Source organism: Pleurodeles waltl, chromosome 3_1, assembly GCF_031143425.1.
Source record: "Pleurodeles waltl isolate 20211129_DDA chromosome 3_1, aPleWal1.hap1.20221129, whole genome shotgun sequence".
In the NCBI taxonomy this organism is placed as follows: domain Eukaryota; kingdom Metazoa; phylum Chordata; class Amphibia; order Caudata; family Salamandridae; genus Pleurodeles; species Pleurodeles waltl.
This window is the reverse complement of record NC_090440.1, coordinates 835,757,884-835,779,318: the sequence shown is the minus strand read 5'-3', so window position 1 is coordinate 835,779,318 and position 21,435 is coordinate 835,757,884. Positions and strand designations below refer to the sequence as shown.

Sequence of the window (21,435 nt, the reverse complement as noted above, 5' to 3'; positions counted from 1 at the left end):
TCATTAGGGTGACAGATGCTTAATAGGTAGAAGTATGGGATGGGGAGGGAGTTGTGGGGTGGGGAATGCTTGATCCATTTTTGCTTAGGTTCTGCTTTGCTAAGCTCTACATGTTTGTTTTTACGTTTCCTTCCCTTCTAGGTATTGACACACCTATCCTGCCCATTTGGAGCACTGATCTCAGATACTTGACTCTACACACCACACTGTCGTCCTGTTCTAGACCTTTGCGTTGTGCCAATTTAGGCTTCCCATCCACACCAAGCCACCCAATGAACACATTCGCTGACATTTTACATTACTTTTCAAGTACTGTCTTGGATTGTTAACGGTCTGTTGGACTGTGTAAAAATGGGCAGCACCTTGCATATGTCCACTGCTTCCTTCCCAATGTACTGCTCCTCCATGAGACTCCTCTTCTTGGAGAGCGCTGCTCCTTCTTGGCACGTAGGGGATATGATAGGGTTTTTCATTCTAGGTTCACCCGTGGTTCCAGCCGGGGGGGTGATGTCCTTGTGCAACGTTCATTCCCCATTACAGTCATGCATGTACGGTGAGACCCACAGGGCCTCTTCATTGCCCTAACCAGGTCATTGAAGGGACGAGTGATTAACTTGGTAAGTGTCTATGTGCCACCCACAGTCCTCACTGGTTGCCTTGGTGACCTGTCTGAAAATCTTTTAAACGTCCCTCATGGGCTGACAATAGTAGGGGGGATTTGAATGCAGTACCAAACATTGACCTTGACACCACCGGAACCCACTCAATCACTAGGACCACCGGCACGTGCCATCTTCAAGATTGGCTCGCCAAGTTGGGTCTATGAAATGCATGGAGAGAATTGAATCCGCAAACTCGTCAATATACACAAACCTCTGTGGTCCATCATACCCACTTTCAAACTGAACTAACTCTTTTGCTAGCCCCCGGATTGTGACCAGTGACGGAGATACAAATATTACCCTGCGAAATTTCAGGCGGTTCTCCCCTTTTTATTAATCTCCGAATTTCTACATCCGGCCTGCACCCCATGTGGCGCCTTAACGCCTGGTATCTTCAAGGCAAGAGTTTTACATAAACCCTGAGGACAGGCATATTTCAGTGATAGCGAGGGATCTGTGAAAGCGGTCGGCACCCTGTAGGCTGCCTGTAAGGCGTCACTGCGGGGCATCGCCTGGCACTCATCCACGCTCAAAAGCATTCCCAAGCTGCATGCTCTCGAACTTGAGGAATGTCTCAAGTCCCACACACACGAGGACCTTACTCACCAGCAGAGCCTGATCCATGAGGAAATTTGTCAACGCTCCATGGAGGCCACCAAGCATCTTTGGAGAGCCACACCAGCAAGGGTCTACAGATGAGGAGATAAAAATGGGAAGCTACTGTACCGGCTGGCCACACACCACCAGGCAACCAGGATGATACCTGAGATACTTGATGACAAGTGATGCAGATACAAATATTACCCTGCAGACTTTCAGACCATTCCTCCCTTCTTGTTCATCTCAGAACTTCTACACCTGGCCTGCACCCCATGTTTTGCCTTAACACCTGGTATCTTCAAGACAAGAGTTTTACACAAACCCTGAGGTCTGAACTCAGGGCATATTTCCGTCATAATGAGGAATGGGTAAAAGCGGTTGGCACCCTGTGGGCTACCAGTAAGGCGACACTGCAGGGCACCGCCAGGGGACTCATCCGCGCTCAAGACCATGCCCAAGCTGAGCATGTTACTCAGCTGTAGATGTGTGCTCTTCGACTTGAGGAACGTCTCATGTCCCACCCACATGAGGACCTTACTCACCAGTTTAGCCTGGTCCATGAGGAAATTTGTCAATGCTCCATGAAGGCCGCCAAGCATCTTTTGAGAGCCACATCAGCTAGGGTCTATGCATGGGGAGACAAAAATATGAAGCTACTGTACCGGCTGGCCACACACCACCAGATGTCCAGGATCATACCTGAGTTACTTGATAACAACGGTCGCCCCAGCCACTCCATTCCTGAGATTGCTCAGGTATTTGCCTACTATTATCAGAAGCTCTACACGGCCTCCCCATGCAAGAACATGTCCCTCCCCTGCCGCTTTTTAGACAGGATCCCCCTTCCTTGTTTGCCTTCAGCAGACTTCCATAGTCTTGACAAGCGGATCACTGTAACAGAGGTTGGAGACACGATAGCCGGTCTAACAGCTGAGAAAACCCCATGATTGCTTCTCCACCGAGTACTACACTCGATTTTGTGACATACTTGTGCTCCTCCTTCTATCCTTATACGAGGAAGTGTGCCACAAAATGAAATTCCCCCTGGACCTTAACATGGCCATGGTGGTGGTGATCCCTAACACGCAGCCTCCCTTGAATTTGTGTAGGGACTACCGGTCAATTTCACTCCTTAACGGCGAAGTAAAGATTTTTGTGACCATACTGGCTAACTGTCTGCAGACTTCTCTGACTACATAGCTACACCAGGATCAATGCGTCTTCATGCCACTCCGTAGCATGAAACACTGCATCCAAAGGTTGCACGTTGCCTTGGCTCGCCGCCATTGTCTACCTTACGACTTTGTGCTCCTTCTGATTGATTTTGAGAAGGCCTTTGTTACGGTAGATTGGCACTATCTCCAGCTGGTGTTGGAGCGAGCGGGTTTTAGTCTCAGGTTCCGTAACATGGTACATGCCCTTTACTCCAACCCGATGGCCCGGGTTCAAATCAATGGGGTCCTCTCTCCAACCTTCCCCATAGGAAGGGGGGCACAACAAGGATGTCCTCTGTCCCCACTTCTCTTTTCCATTGGCAATTGAACAACTGGCCCAACTTATACCTACCAACATCTATCTGCAGGGCTGGGATTGGGGCGAGGTATTTGAGGACTGCATAGCCTTATATGCTGATGATGTCCCTCTTTACCTTGCGAAACCCCTCCACCAGTGGCCCACACTGCCTTCATCTTGTCCACAGTTGTGGCAGAGCATCAGGTCCCAAGATCAATCCTGGAACCAATCTGTATCCCAGTCACCAATTATGATGCCACAAAAGACATCTACTGTACAGTTCGGGAGGGTCCAGTGCATTCAATTGTCATGATATTAGAGATGATAAGGACTACTAGGGGTTCGGGATGGAAAATGTGCATATTTTTGGTTATAGTGCCCTCGAGGAAGACATATCTTGTTCCAGAGGTAATGCTCCATTTTAACTCTATCATGAGAGATCATGATCATCGCTATTTCTGTGCCAGTAAACATCTGGTGAAAGTCTTTTAAATGTCTTGTTCCAAAGAAACAAAATAGCTACTGTCAAATGTAGAGTGCAACCAAACAATACATATTTTGTGTTTGCTAACTAATTCGAAAAGTGTTCATAATAATTTCAAGATGACAAGGAGCTACATATAGGCATGTGTTGTAACTACCCAGGGTACCAGGGCTGACGTTCTGCCGGAGATGGTCAGTGGGCTAGCCTTTTTTGTGCCAGGGATCCTTCATGTGAAAACTGCTCGAGATGTCACTGATGTTTTTAGGCGAATGCTGATTCCTGACTGGTGTGACACAGGGGCCAAAAATGTTGAGCCTGACTCACAAAGGTGAACTTACACCTTCGTGTAAGTTTAAAATTGTTTGCTGTTCACTAAGGTATTGTACTAGTAGTATATGTGTGGAGTCTCCGCACATAAAAAAGTAGAATAGCCATCTTTTTTCATGTTCGGAGACTTCTCAGTTTTAAAGATTGTGAATAGCAAACGATTGTAAACTTACACAAACAGTGTGAGTCTGTCCTTGTGAATCAGTCACACATCAATGAACTGCAATTGATGCCAAGCAATTGCCAGTGGTTCAGACTTTTGCAAGCCTTCTACTTACCACCTTCTGTTGTTTTATTGCGATACTTAAGTGCAATAGATATGCCTATATGAGGGCTCCATGCCAGCTGCACCATAGGATTCAAGCTGCTCCTCAGTGGGAAGGACCCATAAAGATGAAACTGGATTGCTGTCACTGGTGTTTCCATTCAGACAGGGGATGGCTTGGCAGTTCATGCTGTAGTGTTACTGGAGCAGGGCCCAACAGACTTGCCTGTGATTGCTCCTCGTCTTGAGCGGTGCCACAGGTATAAAGACAATCAATGAAATACAACCGAAACGACTGCCAGTGGCTGATACTTCTATAAGCATTCTATCCGTTACATTTTGACATTTTAATGCCTCTTCATGTGCCAGAGCTTTTCAATATGCCGGGGGACCCTTGCAACAGTGTCTGTTCCTGAGCTAGGACAGCTCTTGTGCAGGACAGCTCTGGAACCATGGCTGGTCATGTGCTATGGGTACTGTATTTCTATGAATACTCTGTATGGCAGGGCTGCTTTATCCGCCTGGGACACTCTTGGGCAAGGAATGGCCAATGTGAAAATTGTGCTCGTGTGGTATGTATTCCTCTGGAAAGCTAAAAATGTTTCTATGCTACACTTTCTACCAGGGTTGCAAGTGTACATGGATGATTTCGTGCCAGGTCTTGGTGTGCCAGATTTGAGCTTATCAAGAGTGTGTGCCCAAGCTGCACAATTTAACAAATTAAGCTCTTGTGACTGGCAATTTTCTGCACCAGGGGAGCTAATGTAAGGGCTGGTTATTTCCATATAGTCACTATTTCAGACCTATGTGTGTGGCTGTACTGTTTGCCTGAGAACTTTCTTCTTCCCATTACCAAGACACCCGGTCATTCACCCATGGGACTTCCAGCCAGAACCTCAGTAAGTAGCATGAGAGATACTCAAGGCAGCATGGGGACCAGAGAGTGCAGCCATAACATAACGGTATACAGGTAGCATTATGTGAGCATATGAGGTGACTACCCTGTTGAGATGCTCTGTGTGCTTAAGCATTTTGATGACGGAAGATCACTGAGTTTTCTTCAGTTATGATCCTTCGTGCACAAGCACCTGATCACTATGAAAATGATTGTTTCAGTCAAAACATCCAAATGCATGTTAATACACATATTTTTTTTTTACAAAAACTGAATTGAAATATGATGTGTTGGGTCGAAGTGTGTCCCAGAGTCTAGAGCTGGCATTCGAGTGAACCATTCGAGAGATAGGCAGTGAGGGTACAATGTAGTCACTGGTAATGAGAGTATTTTAGGGACAGAGGCATGACCAGGCGATGCTTCTTAGCAGTACAGAGCAAGAGGCGTTGGTTTGCCCGGGGAATGAAGAGGAGTTCTTCTTGGTTAATGGTAGATAAAAAGTGAGGTTGCTTGTGTACAATTCACTCTTGATAGACATTTCCTCTTCAAAATGGTAGCAGATAACGGTCTATTATTAACAATATGGTTTCAGTGACCGATTCCTAGGGTGAAACCTGCATAATGAAGCCAGGGAGATGGGATTGAGTACGAGTTTTTCAAGACTGGAATTTGCCCTCCACCCTGGCATTGGCAGGAACCATGTGCACCGATATTTGAATTGACAGTTACAGAATTGCTCGTGAGCCACAGTTGATTGATTTTGGTTTGTATTATCAAGAACAATTAACATAGGCCTATGGACCACAATAATAAACATAGCCTTTGTCACATATAATGTACCTTTTAATTATACTCACTTCAACAGCTGCCCAGCTATTTCCAAATTCCTGTGAATTTGTCAGTTCAAAATTCTCTGGCGTTTTCATTTCATTTACTGTTTTAAAATCAAAATTCCCACACAGGCCAGTTAATTTATTCTAAAAAGAAAAAACAAAAGTACATTATTTGTTATCATTTGAACTGTTGCCCAGAGCAATCATTTTGTGTTTATCCTACTGTGTTGTAACTTAGCACGACAGGCAACTATGCAAAGAATATTTTTTGTGCACCTTTTGCTTTACAATAGTACTGACGTGTGATATCTGTACAGCAACAGGTTGCTGGCTTGCATATTGTTGTAAGAAATGGGGGCATTAGTTGAGGGTGGATGAATACCCACCTCAAAGAATAACCACAACCCTTGTCAGGTTTTGAAAGTCACTAAATAAACTTGAGATCTACCTTTTGGTAGCTATGGCACAGAGCAGAAATACATAACTTTCAATGAGTAAAATATTTAAAAAGTACCAAAACTGTAATAAGGGCAAAACACAATACAGGAAAAACCCCAACCAATAAAAAAAACGAGAGTGACTTTCAAAATAAAATGACACCAGAATGACAAAAATCTAATGAAGGAAATCAGACTTATGAATCTTTAAAGTTTAAATATAAAAACTGCACCAAAATGTGTTAAGCACCAACCGCAGTAATCTGGTGGTGCTTGACCGGTACCTTGGCATAACTTAATGCTGACCCTAGTGGAACACAGGTGTGATCAAGAAACCAGGTTCGACCCAGTGAGAAGTTTTACCTAGCGACTTAGTTCCTGATTTATAACTCGGAATACAGGTTATTCCATCACAACAGTGACGGATATCCTGTTCCCCGAAATCTAAATCCCATAGCTTATAATGGGATTTAGATTTCAGTGGACGGGATATCCGTCACCTTTGTGATGAAGTAACCCATCCACTGAGTTCTAAATCAGGTCCTTCATCTCTAAAATGGAAGTAAAAAGTAAAAAAATCCTCAAGGCCCTGAGGATGCTGCTGCATCATGGTCAACTGTTCATTCGGATAGCCTGGTCTTGAGTTCCTTCCTGGATTGCTGGAGCGATGGTGCGGATCTGAGGTTCACAGAAAGGTCATTCCAGGCTTTGGCTGCCAGGTGTGAGAAGGAGCGTCCTTCACTGTTTACTCTGCGTATCTAGTGGGGGGGGGGATGTTTGAGAGGAGGAGTGAGGTGGATCGAAAAAGTCTGGCTGGTAGAAGGTCATTCATTTTTTGATATACGCTTGTCCTTCATTGAGCTGGGCTTGTACGCATGGGTCAGCATCTCTTCTGGATTAGGTGACAATGCAGTTTCTTGAGGTGGGGTTTGATGTGGGTTCGTCTTCGGAGGTTGAGCACAAGTCTAGTTGCTGAGTTTTGTATTGTCTGTAGTCTTGTCAGGAGGTGCGTGTTGATTCCTCTGTAGAGCAGGTACCCCAAGTCAAACCTGCTGGTGACCAGGGCTCATGTGACACTCTTTTGGGCATTAATTGGGAGCCACTTGAAGATCTTGTAGGGCATGCGCAGGGTGTTGGAAGCAATTAGATGAGAAAGTGCTACTCTGTTTCTTCATGGAAAGCTTGTTGTCTAGGATGATGCAGATGTTGTGGGCTTGGTCTGTTGGGGTGACAGAGGGGCTGGGTTTAGTGGGTCACCATGTTTCATTCCATGGCGAGGTGCTGTTCCCAAAGATGAGGACTTCCGTTTTATCCCTGTTGAGCTTGAAGCAGTTGTCCTTCATCCAGTCAGAGACGTTCATCATACATCAGGGGAAGTTGGCTTTAGTGGTGGAGGGGTTTCAGATAAGAAGAAGATAAGCTGGGTGTCATCAACACAGGAGATGATGTTCATTCTGTGCTATATGACAGTGATGGCCAGGGGGGTTATGCACATGTTGAAGAGGGTGGGCCCTGAGAGATGATCCTTGTGGTATGGGCAGATGATCTTCTTGTGTTCTGAGGTAAATGGGGGAGGTGGATAGTCAGGGTTCTTCCTGTGAGGAATGATGTGATCTATTTGAGGGTCTTTCATTAGATTTCGATATGATGGAGTCTGTGGATCAGGATGTGGTGGAAGACAGTGTTTAAGCAGCTATCAGGTCCAGGAAGATGAGAACTGCCATTTTACCATGGTCCAGGAGGGCTCTGATGTAATCAGTAGCAGTGATCAGGGCTTTCTCAGTACTGAGGTTGGCTCTGAATCCGGGTTGAGAGTGAACTGGGATGTTGTTGTGTTCAAGGTGTTTGATGAGTTGTTGATTGATTGCTTTCTCAAAAACGTTTGCTGGAAATAGGATTTGTGAGATCAGCCAGTAGTTCTTTGGTTCTGCTAGGTCAGTGGGTGGTTTCTTCAGGAGGGGCCTTACATTGCCATGTTTCCAGTCCTCGTGGAAGGTGACCGATGTGATAGAGGTGTTTAAGACTTTTTGAGCGTATTGCCAATTTCCCGTTATTTTCAGGAGATGGTGGAACTGATTGAGTGCCGTCTTGAAGGAGGATAGGTCTTCTGGCTCTTTGCTGGTGCGCCACTTCCTTTCAAGTTGTCAGCATGTGCGTTTGGTGGCTTTTAACCCCTTTGATGAACAAGCTGGCTTTTCTGCTGGGTCTTTTGGATTAGGCTGGTTTGGCATGGGTGATTTTGTTGGAGCATTTGGTGATCCATCAGGAGAAGTTTTTTGTGACCTGGTCCGGGTTGGATGATGTGAACGGGAGGTGGGAGTTGAGAGCATTGTTCCCCTGGTCTCCTGAAATTGTTTCTCAGTTTCTGCACATGGAGCTTGGGGGTGTGGTGATGATTGGTCCTGAGGTGGTGAAATGGACGCAGAGGTGGCCAGTCCAGGTGAGCTGTGTCCTGAGATGTGGGTGAGGCCAGTGACAAGTTGCTTGTGACCGATGTTGTTCATGATGTCGAGGAGGTTGGTTGCGTTGAGGTCTCCTAGGAAGATGTAGTGCTCATAATCAAAGGGACTGTGGCAATTAAGTCAGAGATGGTGTTTCAGAAGATGGGGTGCGGTCCTTGTGGTCTGCAGGTGAGGGTGTCTTGTATCCTTCAGGGTTGGTAGTGATGATGTCTTGTGCCAAGGTGCAGTTCACCCGGATTTCAGTGAGGAAGATGGCGTCCGATGTGAAAGATGAGATTGTGTCACAGATTTCCGTGGCGTGTTTGCTGTGCGACCGTGCTTTGAGTAGAATGCACTGGAGTTGTGCCACTGCGGTTTTGGTTGGAGTGATGGTTGTTGTTTTGTTTGCAGTGTTTCTGGCATTGTACATGAACCAGCAGTGCTGGCAGGAGACAGGTCCTCTGGTGTTTTGAGGGGAAGTGTGGCAGCATTTGTTGTCAATGTGTCTAAGGTATGGGGCTTGGAGATCTGCTGCCATGTAGCTCTGTAGGGTGGAAGAAACAGGTTTCCTTTAGCTGAGAGCGGTCCAGGAAAGGATGAGCGCAGATGGACATGCCTGTGGCACACCTTCACTGTGCCAGTGGTGCGGCAGCACTGTGGCCTCCATCAAGTAGGTCCTGGGAGAGGGGGTGCTGGAAGGCGGGAAGCAGCAGAAAAGTGAGTGGAGTGCTAGGCTGACATGTGAAAAAAAACAAAAAGGCAAAGAAATAAGTAGAGTGACAAAATGTCAAACAAATAGAAAGGGAAACAAATAATCAGAATGACAACAATAACCAGAGTGACAAAAGACAAACAAATGAACAGAGTGATAAAAACTGCAGAAAGGCAGAGAAGGACAAGAAAGGCACAGAAAGACAAATGAACGAAGATGACAGCAGAGTGGGCAGACAGGCCAAATGTGAGAAATCGTACTAGGCTGTGAGGCAGGTAGGTTGGAGCTGGCACAGGCCCTGCTCAATGGAGTCACACTGCAGCCTCCATTAAGTGGCTTCAAGACATATGACAGCAGTTAGACAAGGTCCTAGTAAAGCAGCTGGCTTTTGGCAGGAGGGCTCTGAGCTAGAGAAATTTGAATTTCATTTGAATTTCATACCCAAAGAAGGTACCTCACTGGATGGATACTTGTGGAACTGCTGCCTGGGGAAGATTTCTACCTTTGGACTTATTCAGTTTTTTGGAGCTCAGATTCTTCCAATGAGGTAAGGCTGTAGGCTTTAGCTGAAGAGGTTTCTATTAGGCCAGACACCTTTTTCAGCAAAGTCTAGCTGAATAAAATTTTCTGCTGCTGAAATACTCAGAGTAAGAGCAACCCGAATCTGTGACCCAGCAGCAATGCATTTTATTTGGATTGGTTTGGAAAGTTGGTGGTCTGGAAGCCAAAAGTTTCTTAGTCCCACACAAGGATAGGAGGTGTACACTTTGACACCAGCCTAGTGTCCAGTTCCTTGTGGACAGCACTTGATGGTCACGAATCACTCATGCAGAGGCCAGTAGCAGGGTCCAGGCCAGGTCCAGTTGGAACAGGTATCTAGGTAGTGTCAGAAAAGGCATCTTGAGTTTTGTCGTATCCTTGTAACTTGAACAGGAGGTCAGTCTTATGACCTTTGATTCCACTTCTTTGGCCTGGGTACAAGAGAGAGAGCAGGTCCAATCTTCTAGGTTTGTCTCAAGTTACAGACAGCAGGTTCAATCCTCTTCCATTCTTCCAAAAATCCAGAGAGTGTTTTTAAAAGGGTATTGGAAATGCTTCATTTATGCCTGGCACTAGCCTGTGAGTAGGGGAAACTCTTCTCCACTCCCTAACCAATGGGGCAAAGGTTCCCAGGGATAACCCTGCTCATATTTGTAGGATTTGCTGTGTGCCCTCCTGCAAACAATCCCAGAGTGCCCCTCTATACCAAAAACCAAGGCGGCAGAACCTTTGTTTCCCTGTGCAGACCTCCTGTGACAAAACCAAAAGTATGGCCATGGAAATGAGCAGCCCTCCTCCGTGGCCACTCAAAACCAGTTCTGGGGGCAAACCCCTCTCAATGGGATTGGCGCCTGCCTTATTTGGGGGGACACAGAGAAGGGCAGGTCCATGTGTAAGCTACACCTTATTGTGACAGAATAGGTCTCTTTGAAGTTAATCAAGTTCCTTGGCCCAGCCCAGAGACCACCCTGTGAAGGTTTCTACAACACCTCCTCACACCCAAGGCCTTTTGTCTCTGTTCTGGGAGCTGGCTCAAATCTCAAGGGGGATATTCAGCTTCCAGATGACAGTTGAAGAGCATGCAAATGGGCTTTTGGAGGCTTTAGACAAGAAAAAGGTAACTTCCTGAAAGTATTGTTTCCTTAACAATTATTGCTAACTTGATGTTACCATTAAATTTGATCTGAAAAAACTATAAAAGAGTATTTGAATTACATGTCTAGCTGTTTCCCAACCCCAGTTAGCATTATTAAATGTGATAATGTAATCCACTGCTTTCCTATGACACAGCTAGCCTTGCTACATCGAAAATAGCTTTCGGGCAATTTTCACTGAAAGGACATGGGTAATGTTCCTTTACAGGTCTACTTTTAAATATAATGCACCCTGCCTTAGGGGCAAGAAGATCTACTTAGGGATGAGTTATTATTAATTAAAAGGAAGGTTTGACCTGTCAAAAGGGTTTATTTTGTCAGGTAGATTTTGTAGTTTAAAACTACATTTAAAACTGCACCACCAGACTACAGATGGCAGACGTTTTGTCAAGACTGCTTTGACAATGCAGTGGGTGGAACGATGGGAACTGCAGTTCACTGGTGACATTTAACTTACAGTTCCCGGGTACACTGTGTACCACATAGCAGTACACTGTGTACCATACAGCAGAGACTTATAGGTAAGTTGTATACTCCAATCAGGAGTATGCCAATTTCATCATGTTGACAGGGGCAAAACAAGCACTTTTCCACTGGTTAACAGGGGCAAAGTGTATAGAGTACTACAGACAGCAGAAACAGGCAAGGTAAAAATCTGGGGGTACACCACACAGAAGGTCGTCAGATCCATCAACTGTTAATTGTAAATGAACTAAAAGCTAGTTTTGATTTCTTGACATGTTTTTATTTTAGGATGTTTAACTATGTTTCTATTTTTTTAATCTGATTATCATTCTATGAACATATTTAACATGCTCAATTTAGGCAAAGGCATGGGAAGTAGGGTGCGGTAGCATCGCCACATTCGCTGCACTATTCTGAGAGGAAGTGATTTCTCTCATCTCAGTTAAAGTCTGGTAGCAAAGCTCTGTTGTGCACAATAGAAGGTGATAAATAAGACAGGGGTTATGGTGTTGTGCTCTGCAGCAGCCTTGGAGTCCTTCTCTGGGCTTATGGAGTCCATTTCTAGTTTCTGATATACAGGCATATTCCTAGCAACAAACTCATAGAAAGAGGTTGTCGGTGCTGTGCTGATGGCTGTGGACCAGTGAGAAGGCCAGGAAAAGATCAGGCATGGGGTTATTCAAATCATACCTTAACTTCCTGTTGTGCCATCTATTAGCAAGCCCCTTCTATTCATAGAGGTAGGCAACAACTTTTGTTGTCTAGACTGAGCTGCCAGAGTAGGTTAACTGGTCGGCAGCTCCATCACCCCATGACCTCTCACTAGAGCCTTGCTACCTAAACAGGTTGTGAAAATCCATTGTACTGTGTCCTAATGATGATTCTCCCTGTGTTTATCTTGGTGTAATGTAGGTATGCTCATTTTATGTTTTTCTTGGATAAAATGCTAATGAAAAGCTAGAAAAATTAAATATATATTGTGTTTCAAAATCAAAAATAGAAAAACTTTTACATTTTTAAAGTTTGCTTCTTTATTTGTATATACTTATTTTAATAAATTCATTTTAGTGTTATTTAATTTTGTAAAACAGTTGTGGAGCCCCTAAGTATGCCTCGCAGACCCCTGGGGGTCCTTGGACCACAGGTTAAGGACCACTGCTCTGGGGCACAGTTCGACCATGGCACCACGAAGGGAAGAGATAAAATCCAGAGTGAAGAATGCATGGGTAAAACTCATTGCTGAATATGTCTGGGGAATATCCACAGCACACCTTGAGAATACCCATAAGCAAAGTGTATCTGAGCTCTGTTGTCTCTCCAGTGCAGAGCTGGTGCTGGTGAAGAGTGAATGAAAAGACTGGACCCTCACCATAGCTGTGTCAGCAAGGGGTGTAACTACAAATGGTGAAGCAACTGCTTTAGCACCAGGGATGAGAACCCTGAGGGGTCAAACAAACCCTAATAGTTGCTGTAACTTACTACCCCCCCCCCACAGTCAAAGGGGCCATTTACTTCCTTGCACTCAGGCTCATAGCATCTTAGCTATGCTAGTGGCATTGGTGTGCTTGCAGTCCAGAGCAGAGAGGATATGAGTGCTTTCATCTGCAGAGGGATTTGGATGGTATCTGAAGCAAAATAAGTCTCGCCACACTCCAAAGCAGTGTGAGGCTTAGCACTTTTTTGAAAAAAGTAAGTCTGGAGAACAGAGCAAAATGAGTCTCATCAATAACCAGATCAGAGTTTCTATGGCCTCGTTTCAAGTGACCATGTGCTATATTCAGTGTCTCTTTTATGAGTCAATCTCTTGCATTAATTGTTCCTTGTGTGGGCTCTCTGCTTGGAATAAACTGTCCCATTAGCTTGTACCTTTAGGCTGAATCCATCTTAGAAAAATGTTAGCACATTTTCTGTACTTGTTCTTTCGCAACAGCACTCTGTAACTTAATTTGTTGATGATGTGCCTTCATTCACCTATGGGTAACCATAAAAAGTTGTACTGTCCTTATGCGCTGACTTCTTACTATGGTTCCTCTGTACATTTCTGTCAAAAGACTTCCAAATCTCAATAAATGTAAAGAGAATGGTTGTTCAGGACCCCTCTGAAAGTAGTGATTTGAAGCTAATGCCAAGAATGATTGCATGTCATTGTTAGACCTGACATCCTTGGCGTGGTCTACCCTGTCTTTTGTGCCTCTGCTTTCCATGTTTTGACTGTGTGCTGGACTCTGTTTTTGCTGTTTTTGGTACTCTGGCACTTTGCCACTGCTGACCAGTGCCAAAGTGCAAGTGCTCCTGTATAAAATGTATGAGCAATTGGTTTGTCCATGATTGGCACATTTGATTTACTAGTAAGTCCCAGTAAAGTGCACGAGAGGGGCCCGGGGAGACTATAAATCAAATGCTACTAGTGAGCCTGCAGCACTGGTTTTGCGACCCACCTTAGTAGCCCTGTAAACATGGCTCAGACCTGTGTGCAGTTTTAACTTGCAAATTCGACTTGGCAAGTGTACCCACTTACCAGGCCTAAACCTTCCCTTTTTATAAATGTAAGGCACCCCTAAGGTAGGCCCTAGGTATCCCCATGGGCACGGTACAGTGTATATTAAAGGTGACTGATGTGTGTTACATGTCCTAACAGTGAAAAACAACCAAATTTGTTTTTCACTGTTGCAGGGCCTATCTCTGTCATAGGTTAACATGGGGGCTGACTTTAAATATTTTTAAAGTACAGATTCCCTTTGAGAGCAGATAGAAATATATAGTTTGGAGTCTCTGAACTCACAATTTCAAAATGCATCTGTTAGTGAAGCTGGTTTTTAGATTGTTAGTTTGAAAATGCCACTTCTAGAAAGTAGGCATTTTCTCACTTAAACCATTTTGTGACTCTGCCTGTTTGTGGATTCCCTGTTGGGGTCAAACTGACAGTTGGGCTGTTTGTGAATCTCCTCTAGACAGTGACACAAAGGGAGCTGTGGTGTAGCCTGCAGATCCTGATGAGCAATCTGAGCTGGAGTGGAGGGAGGAGTGGTCACTTACACCTACATGGGCTGTGCCTGCCCTCACACAATGTAGTCTCCAACCCTTGTTGTGTGTCTGGGACCTGGCCTGGGCAAGGCAGTATCTCTACAACTGAATGGCCTATTTGCTTATGTAAATAATGTGGGATTTCCTTACCAAACTCGGTGATCCCTATTTTATCGACCTTGAATAGAAGAGAAGATCAGTGCAGTACAAAATGTGATATGCTCTTCGAACAGAGATGTTTGCAGCCATTGCTAAACTATCTGGGCTCACATGTCACAAGAAATGAAACAGCTGTATTTGTAACAAAAGCCAATACATGTAATGCATTTCTAGGTATGTGTGTAATTCACACTCATAGTTGCAATTTCTTGCACACTGTGAGCAGTTGCCAAAAGCAGGTCATTTTTCATCTATTTTGCACCCCTGGAAGGTCATTGGTACAGGTTATTTTGATACAATCACAGAAAACATACTCAATTTGTAATAAGCCCCATTTCCTGACTGGGACTTTATGTCAGTACTCATATTTCAAATCAGAAAGACACACTTTCCATTTATAACGTGATGTAAATGTTCCTTTTCTTTTTAATATTTATTTCATGGGCAATTGAAAATGCAAGAATACATTTGACATTTCCTGTAGTAAGTATATGAGGCATACAATGTAAATTATTATAAAAAATTAACACACACAGGATCACAGAAAATACTGCAAAGTAATGTCAAAAAAGATTATAAAGCAATTTGAATAATCCAACGGACACATTTATTCATTATTCATCATGTGTGCTGTGCCACAGATCACTGTGTGTATTTTTGTTACATAGAGCGTAGCCAGATAACCCCATTAGATTCATTTATTCTTTCTGATATCACATGTGCAGCATGTTTACTACGCCCACCACTGCTTTTCAAACACATAAAATAGAATCTAGTGGCAGTGAGAGAGAGAGAATTTGCTGCTTACTGAAGTGGCACGAAGTATGGGCCACATGTAAGAAATATAGGTTTTGCGACTTGCAAATTGCGAGTCAGAGCGACTCGCAATTTGCGACTCTCAAAACCTTATGTTCAGCAGTGTCAATGACACTGTTTGCGATTCGCAAGGTGGTTGCAAATGACCTACCTCATGAATATTCATGAGGTAGGTCGCAATTTGCGACCCCCATGGGAATGGTGGGGCTCACAGGGATGCTGGCCTGCTGGAGACAGCAGACCACAATGTCTGCGACTGCTTTTAAATAAAGCAGTTTTTTTAAAAATGCAGCCCGTTTTCCTTAAAGGAAAACAAGATGCATTTCAAAAACAAAAAATAAAAAGTTTTCTTTGTGTTCTCTACACAACTACACACACCACATACACCCATAGATCCCTCACGCACCCCACTTCACACACCCCAACACATTACCAAACACACCCTCACCAACACACATCACATAACACCCATGGCACCAAAAAGGCACCACCGTTTCACTGAGGAGGAGTTAAGGGTCATGGTGGAGGAAGTTGTCAGGGGAGAGCCACAGCTATTTGGAGCACAGGTGCAACAGATATCAGTAGCCAGGAAGATGGAGCTATGGTGGAGAATCGTGGACCGGGTCAACGCCATGGGACAGAACCACAGAACAAGGGGCAACATCAGAAAGAGGTGGAAAGACCTATGGGGGAAGTTATGTTCCATAGCAGCAAGACACCAGCTCACTCCACAGAGGACTGTCAGTGGACCCCCACCTCCTTCTCCACAACTCACAGCATGGGAGGAGCAAGTCTTGGCAATACTCCATCCTGAGGGCCTGCACTCTGGTTAGTCAACTTTCAACAATTATCATCCCCCAACCTGCATGCCATCACATATCCTCACCCTCACTCCCATCACTCCACTTCATCCCACACCCTCCACCATCACATCTCTCTAATCCCAATGCCAAGCCCTCCATGCTGTACCAATGAATGGACACCCCTCACAGCCCTGCATGGACACTCATCACTAAAGCATGCACAGCATAGGGAAACTAACAATCCCACCATACAGGGCAACACCAACCATAGAAAGGGAAGACAGGGATGTACAATATGTCATACACATGAAGCATAATACATCATTTACATCCCCACAGGTACCCCAACCAATGTCACTGGAGAGGAGGTGCCAGCACTATCCAGTCCCCCAACAGATCAGGCCCACAGTGATGACAGTAACTCTGGTCGTCAGGATCTGGATGATCTACCTGGCCCATCAGGGACCACTGGACAGCCGGTTACCCAAGCCCAGTCACAGACCACCACAGAGCCTCCCCCATCAGGAAACAACACCACAGCACACACCCAGCGTACCCAAACCTCTGTCCCTAGGACACTTCAATCAGCAGTGTGCCCACCTGCACAGGGACCCCAGGCCACACCTCGCACACAAGACACTCAGGGACCTGGGGTCAGTGGCAGTGGGCACACGGGTCAGGGGACAGAGACACAGGCCAACAGGGACACTGGGAGGACTGCTGTGTGCCAGGTGGAGGACAGGACCAGGGAACTGACTCTCCAGGATGCGCTGTCTGAGATCCTGGGAGCCTATCAACATTCCCAGGACACGATGGGCCAGATCCTAGACAACGTGCAGGAGAACAAGCGGTTGCAGAAGGGACAGTATTAGGGGATCAGGGAGGACTTGCAGGCCATTAACAACACTCTGATCTCCATAGCAGGGGTGCTGGTAGACATGGCCAACATTATGAGGGAGGCAGTGTCACACCAGCGAGCCCCTGCCACTAGCCAGCCATCTGAACAGTCTTCCACTTCTGCTGCGGCTAGTGGCCAGGAGGCCCTGCCACAGGACTCACAGGCCAGCAGCCCCTGTCCCCCTGCAGAAAATGAACCACCCCGCAAATCTTCCCTGCAATCCAGACAGACGCCAGAGACACTTGCCAAGACCCCTTTCAGGAAATAAGACTCTCCTGATTGTCCCCTTTGTGTCCCACTCAGTCACCCTGTCCACCTTGAAATGCCATTGCTCCCCTTCCTATGTTCCCTTGGACAATGCACCTGTGCTACGAACAGACTGGAACAATACCCTGGACTTTCCTCCATCATCACCCCATCCCATTGCACTTCCCCCTCTGTATATTAGCACTACAATAAACACCCTTTGATATAAATTGATTTTGAGTAGGTCATGTATTTCAAATCTGTATTGATTGAACCAGGTACAACCATTGCAAATGAACTGTACCTAGACTGAGCATAGAATCAGCGACCTGTAGCTGGCTGTTGTGATCACACCAGGGGTATCTGTCAAATTACCAACACCTGCAAAATGAATAGCCAGAGGTAACAGTAAGTGGGCATAGAAGTGGGAAATACCAGCATGCCAATGTCACACAGAATACAACCAAAGTCAGAGAAATGTAAAGTTGCACTGTCTCACCTGTGTGTCATTGGAAGTACTGACGGATTACAGATGTTCTGTTGTCCACATCCTCATCCTCTGCCTCCTCATCCTCCCTGTCCACAGGGTCCACTGCTGCCACAGGGGCATCTCCGGTCTCCTCCTTCTGCAGAAAAGGGACATGGCGTCTGTGGGCCACGTTGTGCAACATGCAGCATGCCACCACTATCTGGCAGACCTTGGGTGATTAGCACAGGGATCCACCTGTCAGATGGAGGCACCGGAACCTGGTCTTCAGGAGGCCAAAGGTATTTTCATTGATCCTTCTGGTTTGCCCATGCGCCTCATTATAACGTTCTTCTGCCCTTGTCCTGGCATTCCTCACAGGGGTCAGCAGCCATGATAGGTTTGGGTAACATGAGTCACCTGCAAATATTGAGGGACAACATTTAGCCACACACTATCCTATATGGTCAACAGCATAGGCATACCTCAACATATACTGGGTGGGAACCAGGGCTCACCTATTAGGCACACCCTGTGCCTCTGTAGTTGAGCCATCACATTTGGGATGCTGCTATTCCTCAGGACAAAGGCATCATGCACCAACCCATGATACTTAGCACTGATGTGGGAGATGTACTGGTCCGCCAAGCACACCATCTGCACATTCATAGAGTGGAAACTCTTACGATTCCTGAACAACTGTTCATTCTGGCGGGGGGGACAAATGCAATATGTGTTCCGTCAATCGCCCCAATTATATTGGGGATATGTCCCATTGCATAAAACCCGGCCTTCACAGTGGCCGAATCCTCAACCTGGGGGAATGCAATGTAGCTGCACATGTGTTTTATCAGGACAGACAACACTTTTGTAAGCACTATTGAGAACATTGGCTGTGACATTCCTGCTGATAAGCCCACTGTCACTTGGAAAGAACCAGTTGCCAGGAAATGGAGAACTGATAGAACTTGCACAAGAGGGGGTATCCCAGTGGGCTGACAGATAGCAGATATCAGGTCAGGCGCCAATTGGGCACACAGCTCTGTGATTGTGGCTCCATCCAGTCTATAGGTGAGGATAATGTGACTGCCCTCCAGTGTAGCCAAGTCCACCATGGGTCTGTACATGGGGGTATGTCTCCATCTCCTATTCATCCTCAGCGGTAGGTATCTAAGGGACAAAAGAGTGAAGAGGTTGTCACAAACTGAACAATGGAGCCACAACAGTAGTCGCAATCTGTAAATATGTCATGGGACAGTGTAATTTGACAAGTATTTGCCTATTTATCCTGTGATGCAGCATTATTCAATAGGCCTGGACCCCCCAGAAATGGCGTCCTCCTGTTCTGTGTCGAGGGACATGTGGAAGTGAGGTAATGCCGCTGACGTTGTGAGCCGTGGTGGTAGGTGGTTGGGAACTGCCGTGCAAATCCTCATTGGTTATAATTCAAATCAAATCAAATCATTAACATTTATAGAGCGCGCTACTCACCCGTGCGGGTCTCAAGGCGCTAGGGGGAAGGGGGGTTACTGCTGCTCGAAAAGCCAGGTCTTGAGGAGTCTCCGGAATGCGGAGTGGTCCTGGGTGGTCCTGAGGCTGGTGGGGAGGGTGTTCCAGGTCTTGGCTGCCAGGTAGGAGAAAGACCTCCCACCCGCCGTGGAGCGGCGGATGCGAGGGACGGCAGCGAGCGCGAGGCCGGTGGAACGGAGGAGACGGGTGGGGGCGTAGAAGCTGAGGCGTCGGTTGAGGTATTCAGGTCCCTTGTCGTGGAGGGCTTTGTGTGTGTGGGTGAGAAGTCGGAAGGTGATCCTTTTGCTGACTGGGAGCCAATGCAGATGTCTCAGGTGTGCGGAGATGTGGCTGTTGCGGGGTATGTCGAGGATGAGGCGGGCGGAGGCGTTTTGAATACGTTGCAGACGTTTTTGGAGTTTTGCGGTGGTCCCAGCATAAAGGGTGTTGCCGTAGTCCAGGTGGCTGGTGACTAGGGCGTGGGTCACGGTTTTCCTGGTGTCGGTGGGGTTCCAGCGGAAGATCTTGCGGAGCATGCGGAGGGTGAGGAAGCAGGAGGAGGACACGGCGTTGACTTGTTTGGTCATGGTGAGAAGAGGGTCCAAGATGAAGCCGAGGTTGCGGGCGTGGTCTGAGGGGGTCGGTGCGGTGCCAAGGGCCGTGGGCCACCAGGAGTCGTCCCATGATTGGGCCCTATGGGGGTACAGCGGCCAATGGTGATTTACGCCGGCGGTGACGGTATGCACCGCCGCAGAAGTGACCACCATTTTCTATTTGATTCCTCACTTTTTTCCTGACCTTCCATTGGAGAGGACATACACTGCATGTGCTGCTGTGAGGTGTGTCTGGAACCTACCATGGCCCGTGTGACTGGGGAAAGGGCCCCAGACTTCACTTCAGAGGAATTGGAGAGACTGGTGGATGGGGTCCTACCCTAGTGCGGCCTGCTGTATGGGCCTCCAGACCAACAGGTGAGTACACTCTGGGCACGATGCATGTGGCATGAATGCATTGAGGTGTGTGTGAAGGCATCGTGTAAGGGGGAGGGATGTCTTCTTGGCTGAGTACACGTTGAGTGCTGGGCTATGTGTGTGCCAATAGTGATGGAAACAGGTATGGTGGGCCATTTGTGTTACTGCCTGGACTGTTTGTCTAATGGTGTTCTCCTGTCTGTATTGCCTCCTCAGGTCAGTGCCCATCAAAAGAAGAGTGTATGGTGTGCCATCGCCAAGGAGGTGCAGACCCTGGGGGTCTATGGCAGGCGGAGCACCACTGTCGCAAACAGTGGGAGGACCTGAGAACCTGGGCACGGAAGACCGCAGAGACCCAGCTGGGGATGGCCTCCCAACGAGGTAGGGGTGCCAGTCGGACCCTGACCCCCCTGATGGCCCACATACTGCTGGTGGCCTATCCAGAGCTGGATGGGAGCTTGAGGGCATCACAGCAGCCACAAGGGGTTGAGTACAGTGGCCATCATTGAAGGACACACCCGGAGTGGTGGTATCCGTGTGGTGGTTGTGTGTCAGTGGGTGCCCCTAGGCCAGGCCAGACATAGCAGCGTAGGTCCTCTGGTGGCTAAGGATCTGAGGAGGAAATACTGCCTACCTAGCTTGTTAGCATCCACTACTGGTTAGGGCTGCGTGGGTCCCAGGTGGGCTGCAGTTGGCAATGTGTGCTCCTCCTCATGCCTTAGTGGCTAGCAGTATCACTGGTAGTGCAATGCACAGTGCGTACGCCTGTTCCCTGTGTGTGAGGGTGCTGCGTATGCCAACGGTGGTGTTGGTGCAGTCATTGACCCAGTGTATCCTTTGTCACTCTCCTCCTTTCCTGTTTTGTCATCCTGTCCTTATGAGCATTAGCATCATCTGGTGGAGGAGCAGAGGCACCGGCGACAGAGGGAGTTGCATCCCACAGGACCCTGGAGGCAGAGTCCACAGACGCTGAGGGCACCAGTGGGACAGAGGGCGAGAGGAGCACCACTGCGGAGACTGGAGGGGACAACACAGACTCTGATACATCCTCCGATGGGAGCTCCCTGGTGGTGGCAGACACTTCTGTGACCACCCCAGCTACAGCCATCACCTCCTGTACCAGCACCACCCTCCCAGCAGCCCCTCAGAGAGTTGCACGTGCCCGCTCACTCAGGAGGGTGGGCAGCTCCTTCGCCCCAGGCACCTCAGGCCCTGC

At 47.0% G+C, this 21,435-nt stretch overlaps 1 protein-coding gene across 1 annotated transcript in view; it reads right to left on the bottom strand.

Annotated features, from left to right (window-relative positions):
- Positions 1-21,435, bottom strand: part of OTOG (otogelin) — a 956,473-nt gene that overhangs the window by 501,121 nt on the left and 433,917 nt on the right. Inside the window, exon 27 of the mRNA XM_069221482.1 lies at positions 5,603-5,722. Within this exon, the coding sequence (XP_069077583.1) occupies positions 5,603-5,722 (120 nt within the window). The remainder of the gene's footprint in view (positions 1-5,602; positions 5,723-21,435) is intronic.